Here is a 12,144-nt window from a genome sequence, read left to right on the forward strand (position 1 = left end):
TCCCTGTGCCTTTTTCTCACGTCGGTTGTCCCCCTCTGAGTGCAATTACGACATAGGGAACCGTGAGCTGCTGGCTGTGAAGCTTGCCTTGGAGGAGTGGCGTCACTGGCTGGAGGGGTCCACCATTCCATTTCTCGTTTGGACCGATCATAAGAACTTGGAGTACATCCGCACGGCCAAACGGTTGAACTCCAGGCAGTCCCGCTGGGCCCTGTTCTTCACCAGGTTTAATTTCACTCTGTCATACCGGCCTGGATCACGCAACACCAAGCCAGACGCCCTCTCCCGTCAATTCCAGAAGGATGACACCCCCTCCAAGGACCCTGTGTCGATTCTGCCAAGTCCCTGCATCGTTGCAGCTCTGACCTGGGCTGTTGAGGAACAGGTGCTGGAGGCTCTCCGTAACCAGCCAGGTCCCAGCACTTGCCCAGCTGACCGCCTTTTTGTCCCCGAAGACCTGAGGTCCCAGGTCGTTCAGTGGGGACATGACTCCCGCCTAGCTTGTCACCCTGGCTCCACCCGCACTTACAACCTGCTCGCCCAGAGGTTCTGGTGGCCCTCTCTGAGGAAGGATGTACGGGAATTCGTCCAAGCCTGCCCCATCTGCAACCAACACAAGTCGTCCTGCCAGCCCCCAGCCGGATTGCTGCAGCCCCTGCCTGTGCCCAGACGTCCCTGGTCTCACATCGCCCTTGACTTTGTCACGGGGCTGCCCCCTTCAAGTGGCATGACCGTCATTCTCACCATCGTTGACCGTTTCAGCAAGATGGCACACTTCATTCCCCTCCCCAAGCTCCCAACCGCCAAGGAGACCGCCCAGGTGGTCCTGGAACACGTCTTCCGGATCCACGGACTGCCAAAGGATGTAGTTTCTGACCGTGGTCCACAATTCTCCTCCGCTTTTTGGAAGGAGTTCTGTCACCTGCTGGGAGCCACAGTCAGTCTGACTTCCGGATTCCATCCCCAATCCAATGGGCAGTCAGAGCGGGCTAATCAGGAGCTCGAGAAGGCACTGCGATGCATGACTTCACGCAACCCCCACTCCTGGTCGCAGCAATTGACATGGGTGGAGTACGCACACAATTCTCTGACCTGCTCTGCCATCGGTATGTCCCCTTTCCAATGTGTTTATGGATACCAGCCTCCTCTATTTGCCAGCCAGGAAGAGGAGGTTACTTGCCCATCTGCACTTGCTTTTGCCCGTCGATGTCGCCGCACCTGGTCACAAGCCCGAGCCACACTCCTCAGATCCGTTGCCAGCTACACTACCGGGGCCAACCGTCGGAGAATTCCTGCTCCCACCTACCATGTTGGTCAAAGGGTGTGGTTGTCATCGAAGAACCTGCCACTCAGGGTGGAGTCGCAGAAGCTGGCACCTCGGTTCATTGGCCCATTCCCTATCATAAGAGTGATTAGCCCAACTGCTGTCCGGCTCCAACTGCCTAATTCCCTGAGGGTGCACCCCACTTTCCATGTGTCTAAGATTAAGCCCATCCATGAGAGTCCGCTGGTCCCTGCTGCGCCTGGTCCTCCTCCTCCACGGCTCGTCGATGGTGGTCTGGTTTACACCGTCCGCCGCCTGCTTCGGTCCAGACGGAGGGGTAGGGGTCTCCAGTACCTCATTGACTGGGAGGGCTATGGACCTGAGGAGAGGACCTGGGTGCCAGCTAGTCGGATTGTGGATAGGACTCTCATCACCGCTTTCCACCAACGGCATCCTGATCAACCTGCAATCCGTAGGGGCCGCCCCAGAGGGGTCCCTAACCGTCCGGCCCGCTCGGCTTCCTGTCCTGTGCCTGATCCTGTCTCGGGACCTGTCCCATCTCCCGACCACGGCCCTCCGGCTTCCTCCGAGGATGAGGACGTTCACTCGGACCGTTCGGAGGAGTTCTAGCCCTCCTCCGGCTCCCCTCCTCCCGCCCGGCGTGGTGTTGCTCTTGGGACTTCTGGGGCCGTCCCTTGGGGGGGGGGTTCTGTCATGGGCCTCTCACTCCACCGGGTTACCACCTTAATTTTCTTCCACTCTGCTCACCACTCTCTCTACTCAGCCTAACTAGCTCCACCTGTCCCTGCTCTGCTCTGCTCTAATTACTCTGCCAGCTGCGCTGCATTACCCACTACCTCTCCCAGTATTTAAGGCCCTGTCTTTCAGCTCTCCGGTGTCAGATCGTCTGCAAAGCTCACACCCGGAACCTGTTTGCTCGCGCTTCTGGCTCACCCTGGTTTTGTGACCCCGGACCTGCCTGTTTTTTGGATACTCTTCTGCCTCAGGAGATCCAGACCTGCTTCTGCCATTACGACTCCTGACTACTCTTCAATCCCGGTAACTCTGACCAGCCTTCTGCCTTGCTACTACGTATTTTGGATTTCCCTTGAACTGTACTGCTGCCTGGTTTCATTCCGCCCTGTTGTGTCTGTGTCTCCCCCCCCCAGGACTTCTGGACCACCCACCACCGGCTTCATAGGACGCATCGCTGCCACTGGGGGGGGCACAGACCCAGCGCATTGGACGGGATCCCTGTTACCCCTGGAGCCTTCATTCACTCCCTACTTCCCTTTTCCCCTTAAGTTTAATAAACTTTCTGGTGTGACGCAATTGTGGTCCTCTGGTCGTCTGTCTGAACCGTGACATTTACAGTAGTGAGTGCATAAATGTTTTGTACTTTGTACTGGTCCCCCGTGGGGAATCGAACCCACAACCCTGGCATTGCAAGCGCCATACTCTACCAACTTAGCCTCACGGGACAACAGTGTCATTTTAGAGTCACTTTTATTGTAAATAAGAACTGAATATGTTTCTAAACACTTCTACATTAATGTAGATGCCATGATAACGGATAATCCTGAATGAATCGTGAATAATGACGAGTGAGAAAGTTACAGATGCACAAATATCAAACCCCTCCCCCAAAAATGCTAACCTCCCCTGTTATTGTAATGGTGAGAGGTTAGCATATATTGGGGGTATGATATTTGTGCGTCTGTAACTTTCTCACTCATCATTATCATTATTCAAATCCAAACTTTTGGAGTATAGAGCCAAAGGAGGAAAAAATGCTTGTACACTGTTCCAATAACTACGGGGTGCACTGTATTTGCACATTGTTACAACACTGTACATAGCCATAAAATAACATTTGAAATGTCTATATTCTTTTGAAACCTTTGGGAGTGTAATGTTTACTGTTCATTTCTGATTGTTTATTTCACTTTTGTTTATTATCTATTCCACTTGCTTTGACAATTTAAACATGTTTTCCATGCCAATAAAGAAAGCCCTTTGAATTGAATTGAGAGAGAGAGAGAGAAAGCTGGGTGAATGGGGCAGAAAGTGAGGAAAATGAAAGCGCAAAAAAAAGAATCACCCACAATGGACAGAAAGCAGGGCCCCAGAGCTTCAAAGGTTGCTAGGAGCGAGAAATGAGAGAACAACCCAGTAAATGTCAACAGTAGAACTCCTAAATAAGACTCCCTACAGTCAACAAAAGGGGTACAGTTTAGACGTTATCCTCAACCAGTGCTAGACTTGGGCAGGAGCTCACCGGAGTGGCGTACCGGCACCTCAAATGGTCTACTGCTTGAGCTCCTGTTCCTCTTATAGAATATTAGCTCAAAAGTATCGCTCCTGCACCTAAATATAAACAACAGCGGCTTCGAAATGAGTACCGGCACCTATTTCAGTCTAAGTCAAGCACTGTCCTCAACCAAGAATAACAACTACATAAGAAACATCTATCTACCTACCTATCTATCTATCTATCTATCTATCTATCTATCTATCTATCTATCTATCTATCTATCTATCTATCTATCTATCTATCTATCTATCTATCTATCTATCTATCTATTTTATTTTATTTCACCTTTATTTAACCAGGTAAGCCAGTTGAGAACAAGTTCTCATTTACAACTGCGACCTGGCCAAGATAAAGCAAAGCAGTGCGATAAAAACAACAACACAGAGTTACATATGGGGTAAAAAAAACATAAGGTCATAAAATACAACAGAAAATATATATACAGTGTGTGCAAATGTAGCAAGTTATGGAGGTAAGGCAATAAATAGGCTATAGTGCAAAATAATTACAATTAGTATTAACACTGGAATGCTAGATGTGCAAGAGATTATGTGCAAATAGAGATACTGGAGTGCAAAAGAGCAAAATAAATAACAATATATGGATGAGGTAGTTGGGTGGGCTAATTTCAGATGGGCTGTGTACATGTGCAGTGATCGGTAAGGTGCTCTGACAACTGATGCTTAAAGTTAGTGAGGGAGATAAGAGTCTCCAGCTTCAGAGATTTTTGCAATTCGTTCCAGTCATTGGCAGCAGAGAACTGGAAGGAATGGCGGCCAAAGGAGGTGTTGGCTTTGGGAATGACCAGTGAGATATACCTGCTGGAGCGCAGACTACGGGTGGGTGCTGCTATGGTGACCAATGAGCTAAGATAAGGCGGGGATTTGCCTAGCAGTGATTTATAGATGGCCTGGAGCCAGTGGGTTTGACGACAAACATGTAGTGAGGACCAGCCAACAAGAGCGTACAGGTCACAGTGGTGGGTAGTGTATGGGGCTTTGGAGACAAAACGGATGGCACCGTGATAGACTACATCCAATTTGCTGAGTAGAGTGTTGGAGGCTATTTTGTAAATGACATCGCCGAAGTCAAGGATCGGTAGGATAGTCAGTTTTACGAGGGCATGTTTGGCAGCATGAGTGAAGGAGGCTTTGTTGCGAAATAGGAAGCCGATTCTAGATTTAACTTTGGATTGGAGATTCTTAATGTGAGTCTGGAAGGAGAGTTTACAGTCTAACCAGACACCTAGGTATTTGTAGTTGTCCACATACTCTAGGTCAGACCCGTCGAGAGTGGTGATTCTAGTCGGGTGGGCGGGTGCCAGCAGCGTTCGATTGAAGAGCATGCATTTAGTTTTACTAGTGTTTAAGAGCAGTTGGAGGCTACTGAAGGAGTGTTGTATGGCATTGAAGCTCGTTTGGAGGTTTGTTAACACAGTGTCCAATGAAGGGCCAGATGTATACAAAATGGTGTCGTCTGCGTAGAGGTGGATCTGAGAGTCACCAGCAGCAAGAGCGACATCATTGATATACACGGAGAAAAGAGTCGGCCCAAGAATTGAACCCTGTGGCACCCCCATAGAGACTGCCATAGGTCCAGACAACAGGCCCTCCGATTTGACACATTGAACTCTATCTGAGAAGTAGTTGGTGAACCAGGCGAGGCAGTCATTTGAGAAACCAAGGCTATTTAGTCTGCCAATAAGAATGCGGTGGTTGACAGAGTCGAAAGCCTTGGCCAGGTCGATGAAGACGGCTGCACAGTACTGTCTATTATCGATCGCGGTTATAATATCGTTTAGGACCTTGAGCGTGGCTGAAGTGCACCCATGACCAGCTCGGAAACCGGATTGCATAGCGGAGAAGGTACGGTGGGATTCGAAATGGTTGGTGATCTGTTTGTTAACTTGGCTTTCAAATACTTTCGAAAGGCAGGGCAGGATTTATATAGGTCTGTAACAGTTTGGATCTAGAGTGTCACCCCCTTTGAAGAGGGGGATGACCGCGGCAGCTTTCCAATCTCTGGGGATCTCAGACGTTACGAAAGAGAGGTTGAACAGGCTAGTAATAGGGGTTGCGACAATTTTGGCGGCTAGTTTTAGAAAGAAAGGGTCCAGATTGTCTAGCCCATCTGATTTGTAGGGGTCCAGATTTTGCAGATCTTTCAGAACATCAGCTGTCTGAATTTGTGTGAAGGAGAAGCGGGGGGGGGGGGGGGGGGGCATGGGCAAGTTGCAGCGGAGGGTGCAGAGTTGGTGGCCGGGGTAGTGGTAGCCAGGTGGAAAGCATGGCCAGCCGTAGCAAAATGCTTGTTGAAATTCTCGATTATTGTAGATTTATCGGTGGTGATAGTGTTTCCTAGCCTCAGTGCAGTGGGCAGCTGGGAGGAAGTGCTCTTATTCTCCATGGACTTTACAGTGTCCCAAAACTTTTTGGAGTTAGTGCTACAGGATGCACATTTCTGTTAGAAAAAGTTAGCCTTTGCTTTCCTGACTGCTTGTGTATATTGGTTCCTAACTTCCCTGAAAAGTTGCATATCGCGGGGGCTATTTGATGCTAATGCAGTACGCCACAGGATGTTTTTGTGCTGGTCAAGGGCAGTCAAGTCTGAGGAGAACCAGGGGCTATATCTGTTCTTAGTTCTGTATTTTTTGAATGGGGCATGTTTATTTAAGATTGAGAGGAAATTACTTTTAAAGAACAACCAGGCATCCTCTACTGACGGAATGAGATCTATATCCATCCAGGATACCTGGGCCAGGTCAATTAGGAAGGCCTGCTCGCTAAAGTGTTTTAGGGAGCGTTTGACAGTGATGAGGGGTGGTCGTTTGACCGCGGACCCGTTACGGACGCAGGCAATAAGGCAGTGATCGCTGAGATCCTGGTTGAAGACAGCGGAGGTGTATTTAGAGGGTAAGTTAGTCAGGATGATATCTATGAGGGTCCCCATGTTTATGGATGTAGGGTTGTACCTGGTAGGTTCGTTGATAATTTGTGTGAGATTGAGGGCATCTAGTTTGGATTGTAGGATGGCCGGGGTGTTAAGCATATCCCAATTTAGGTCACCAAGCAGTACGAACTCTGAGGATAAATGGGGGGCAATCAATTCACATATGGTATCCAGGGCACAGCTGGGGGCTGAGGGGCGTCTGTAGCAAGCGGCAACAGTGAGAGACTTATTTCTGGAAAGATGGATTTTTAGAAGTAGAAGCTCAAACTGTTTGGGCACAGACCTGGATAGTATGATAGAGCTCTGCAGGCTATCTCTACAGTAGATTGCAACTCCACCCCCTTTGGCAGTTCTATCTAGACGGAAAATGTTATAGTTGGGGATGGAAATTTCAGAATTTTTGGTGGCCTTCCTAAGCCAGGATTCAGACACTGCTAGAACATCAGGGTTGGCGGAGTGTGCTAACGCAGTGAATAACTCAAACTTAGGAAGTAGACTTCTGATATTTACGTGCAAGAAACCAAGACTTTTGCGATTACAGAAGTCAGCAAATGATAGCGCCTGGGGAGTAGGAGTGATACTGAGGGCTGCAGGGCCTGGGTTAGCCTCTACATCACCAGAGGAACAGAGGAGGACTAGAATAAGGATACGGCTAAAGGCTTTAAGAACTGGTCTTCTAGTGCGTTGGGTACATAGAATAAAGGGGGCAGATTTCCAGGCGTTGTAGAAAAGATTCAGGGCATTATGTACAGACAAGGATATGGAAGGATATGAGTAAAGTGGAGGTAAACCTAAGCGTTGGGTAACAATGAAAGAGATAGCATCACTGGAGGCACCAATTGAGTCGGTCTCCGCGTGTATGTGGGGTGGGACAAAGGGGCTATCTAAGGCAGGTTTAGCTGGGCTGGGGGATCTACAGTGAAATAGTACAATTAGAAATAACCGAAACAACAATAAGCTAACCATATTAACAAGGGAGAGAGGCATAAAGCAATCAAGGTGTAATTTGAGAGAGCTAAGACAACAGCTGGTAATGACGACACAGTTTGGGCTGAGGCTAAACATCTATCTATCTATCTATCTATCTATCTATCTATCTATCTATCTATTTATCTAGGATAAACCCGATATTTCTTCACTCATGCATATATAATGTTGGCTCAGAGATTATGGTTCTATAGTTTGGTTCTAGAATGAAACTGTTGTTTTGTTGGGGTTGAGCAGTCTGGTTGAGTGGTTTGGCCAGTCGTTCTATTGAGAGGCCAGTAGAGGAGCATCTGTTAGCCCTGGGCTAGCGGCAGGCAGGGCAGGATGAGTTGAATATATTGTGACATTAATGAGGTTGTCACCGTCCCCATGATGGAGTGGCTGTGTTTTTGTGCCAGCAAAGACTAACACCCTTAAACGCTCTCGCTGTTAACCCCTACTGCCCCTGTCCTCTCCAACAAAGCTCTGGGACAATGACACGTACACCACACCTGCACCCATCCACTTACAACAAACACCATTGTGTGCAAAATGATTCTCATTCAATCCAGTCCAGCTCACACAAATTATTATTCCTTGAAGCAGATGGATTGAGACAAAATGCCAAAAAGTGTATATCTGTTGTAGAAATAATACTTTATATTATATACTCTTTCATTTATATGGAATTCTATAAGAGATCATTTCAATTATATAAATTGCCTGCTACAGCAACCTGCTTCAGTTGGCCCTATATTAGTTAACTTCCCCCATCTACCTTGCTGGTGCTGAAACCCAGTGGCATGTTGGGTAATTAGTGGTGAATCGTCTCCCCGGCGGGCGGGGCTAATCAGTGACCTGTGGGTTTAATTTGGAGAGACCGTCGTGGCACCGTGCTGGACTGGACGGGAGACCCCCGCTCCGCTCATTCATTTGTCTAAATTAATTACCCTACCTCCACCAGAGCTCCTGGCAAGGCCAGCTATTCTAAAGCCTCTTTGGAGAGTTGGAGAGTGGCCGCTTGGCGGTTGATGCTAACCTGTGAGTATCCGGACAGGCTCTGCGGTCTGTGATTTGAGAACTATGGTGTTCCGGGGGGAGAGAGGCTCATTATGGCTTAGCTTGATCCAAGAGAAGGCTAAACTACAGCCTCTCTGCCATACACACTGTGGTCGTAATTCTAAAAACAGCTGAGAACAAGGGATGAGAAAGAGGGATGCTACATCCATTATCCCAGACACTGTGTCCGTCCGAGAAAGAGGGAGTTAAAATGAGGGCGCAGGTTTGGAGAGGTTAGTGATGTGATTCATTTTTATTACCGCGCGGCCCCTGCAGGCGGCATGTGGGAGCAGCAAATTATTTCTGAAACAAAGTGAAGGAGGAGGAGGGCTTGTCTCCTCTCTCTCCTCTCCTCTGGTCGTCAGAGCAGAGCTATTACCTGGCCGTGGCCGAGGGCGCCGCATGGCGCTCCAACCCACAGAGGGGTGACAGTAAAGTGGACAGCGCCGGTGAGGGATAGCCTTCCACATCCGTCCACGCTCCCGGACATCTTCCTCCCCAAATGAGACACAGGGGAGGAGGGGTGAGGTGGGGGAGGTGTGTGGTGGATTCCCCCTCTTCCTTCCCCGTCAAAATAGTCGGTAGTGTTTTCTCTCACGAGTGTGGGAGTGTGTGTCTGTAGTGTTTTCTCTGAGGAGTGTGTGTGTGTGTATAAAGTGTTTCCTCTCACGTGCATGCCAGACAATTAGAGGTGGTGTGGAGAACATGCCGACCGGCAGACACTAATTAAAGGAACAACTCCCCTCCAATATGCTGACTGGAGAAAGATCCCAGCACTGTATTTCTTGAGATTTATGGCCCAGGAGAAATGTATGTCATCATGATCTATTGATGTACACACACCATTTATGGCATACCAATATATATAAAAAGAAAATATATTAATCAAATTATTGGGTGATACATCTAAACTACCTCTGAATGCTGTTGATGGCACTGGAGAAGTCTGATCAAAAATACAAAATGTATTGGTCCCACCACAAAACTAGCCTACATGATGAGTACTGACAATTGTTGATATTGACTATAACGCAAATCTGTACAATCGTCTTTCACATAAGAATTTCTAAATCTGTAAACCAATCTTGTGGATGAATGGCTTTTAAGTTAACATTTCAAAAAGTTGAGGAGCGAGCGGGCAGAACTAGTGTTGCAGGAGACATTCAATCAGATGTGAGGCTCATCTTCAGGTAGGCTAGTTACTGAGTCATTTAAATTATGTGTCACTAATGTTTAGTAGGAGGTGGGGTGGGAACGCTACACCAGCTGCCTGGGTTCCATCATAAAGCTGCTCCATGTCACCACAGGGACACAGTTAACATCAGAACCACTTCAAGTCCAAGGGAAGATTATGATGATGAAACCATAGATATAGAACAATCTTGAAGTTTAATCTTAATGTTCAATCTCTATAGACGAGACAACAAAGTAAGATTTATATGGTTTGGATCAGAATCAAGATAATATATTCATTCACCTTTTTGTCTCCTAAATTTGCACAATAGATGCTTTGTGGTGATATAGGAGCAGGGCCGAGATAATGGCATCCTCGTTCTTCATGGGATTTCTGATAAAACAATTATTCCTCTTTTGTCCAGATCTCTACCAACAAATAGATACCGGCATTTTAATAATCATTGATCAACGATTACCTATGAGATATTAAGAAATGCTGCTTTCCTCTGAAAATCAGTCATTTAAAATGCCTATTCAATCTCAGTGACTGCAGTACAATAAATGGTAACAATGAGACCAACAGATGAAAAACCAAGCCGTTTAGCACTTGAGTAGTATATCTTTACATCTTCTCTTAATGTAGGTCACCAACAATACAGAAACTACAGACCGGTCTTCTACAGTGGGACAGAGAGTGATGGCAGCCGGGCCCTGTGTGATGGATGTGTGACAGGGCCTTGATGGGTCCTGGGGCTCGGCCCCTGGGGTGGGCTCTAACACCATAATGGGCTCCTTAATTACCTGCTCATCCACACACAGGGTCATTAGTCAGAGAGACATGGTGGGCCTCAACTGTCACCCAGAGACAAACAACCCTCACTTGGGAGAGAGAAGAGGGGACCAGACCTTGGTTTACTTGGTGCTGGTCAGGGGCATTTAGCAGGTATGTGCAAAGTGATGTCACACACTCACACTTACCATTATTCATGTGGACAGACAGACAAACATATGAGGGGTACTGACCAGTAAACCAGAAGACAGATGAATAGACCTGTAGACCGGTAGACATACAGTACAGACACACAAAGAAACCCACACCAAACAGACAGATGTGGGGTACTGACCTGGTGCTGTCAGCGCCCACCTTGGTGTACCCCTCCAGGGCCCCCTCCCAGACACTGTTGGCCATGGTGTTGCCTATAGCCATCAGCACCATGCTGAGCTCCACAGGCCAGTCATCCAGGTCCAGAGACCTCACCCTTGACAGGTGGGTCCCCAGGTTCCTGTGGATCCCTGAACACTCTATACAGATCAGAGCCCCCAGGTTCAGACTGGCCCAGTCAGGGTCTGGGAGAGGAGGAGGAGAAAACAGGAGGATGAGGGAGAAAAAGAGAGAGGAGAAAGGAGAAAACAGTGAGAGAGACTTACAGCATTGTACAAACATCCCAAGTCTGCTTATCATCTATGCTCTCTTTGTCATGTAGTGTACAGTACCTGGCACTTAACATCGTGGGAATCATTGACATATAGCTCTGATGATGTTAACAAGGTACTGTACTCACTGGCTGCATCACAGTCCACACAGAAGCTGTTCCCTCTCACGTTCCTTATGGACTGAATGGACGCCGCGTCACTTTGGCTGCCTAACCGAGACTGCAGGAGAGCAGAGAGGAGAGAGGGACTCTGTGTGTGAGGCATCATGACTTTACAGTGAGAGAATGGAGGAGGGAGGATTTCAGCTGGATACACATCACACAACAACAACAGAAGGGAAGAGAGGAGGGAGGACTGGAGGCTTTGAAGGACGGGTGATCACTGAAAGAGGGGGAGGTAAAGACAGAGAGGGAGAGAGAGAGAGAGAGGGGGATACAGAAGAAAGGGAGAGGTGGGAGGGAGGGAGGGAGAGAGAGAGAACAGACAAAGTATTAGATGAAAATGAGTCAGTGTTGCGTTGCGCCTCCTCCCCTGTGTTCTGACACAGGCCGTGTTCCCATCTCTGAAGTCTGTCAGCTCTAATAAGAGCTCCCCCACACTGCACTGCACCTGTCTGACACAGCCCAACACATGGCAGCTCAGAGAGAGGGAGGGGGGCGAGGGGGGAGAGAGGAGAAGAGCCCAGAGAGAATTTTGCATTCACACATACTGATTAGCAACCAGAGACTTTCCTGGTCAAGTAACTTGGTCATGAAAAACCCTTGGGCCTAAACTAATCATGACCGGACAGACCCACTGTCTCCTTCCTCACTGTCTCTCATGCCCACCTTGTTCTTCATGCTCTCACAGGACTGCAGGCTGGCAAAGATCTGGCTCTCAATGGCTGTGACCCACAGCTCTCTCTCCTCAAACGTAGACGCTTCAAAGTGCCACATCTGGCCCGTCAGAGACACTATGGTGAACTCAAACGACTCCTCCGACT

The 12,144-nt window shown here is 48.2% G+C and overlaps 1 protein-coding gene across 2 annotated transcripts in view; it reads right to left on the minus strand.

Annotated features, from left to right (window-relative positions):
• The window catches only part of LOC311150437 (arf-GAP with GTPase, ANK repeat and PH domain-containing protein 3-like), a 217,243-nt gene that overhangs the window by 11,507 nt on the left and 193,592 nt on the right, over positions 1-12,144 (minus strand). For both annotated transcript variants that reach the window (XM_084187924.1, XM_084187923.1), the window contains exons 14-16: positions 11,990-12,144; positions 11,291-11,381; positions 10,853-11,075 (exon numbers count right to left, since the gene is read on the minus strand). In XM_084187924.1, coding sequence (XP_084044050.1) covers positions 10,853-11,075; positions 11,291-11,381; positions 11,990-12,144 — 469 coding nt within the window. The remainder of the gene's footprint in view (positions 1-10,852; positions 11,076-11,290; positions 11,382-11,989) is intronic.

This window comes from Coregonus lavaretus (genome assembly GCF_964263955.1).
Source record: "Coregonus lavaretus genome assembly, chromosome: 23".
Lineage (NCBI taxonomy): Eukaryota > Metazoa > Chordata > Actinopteri > Salmoniformes > Salmonidae > Coregonus > Coregonus lavaretus.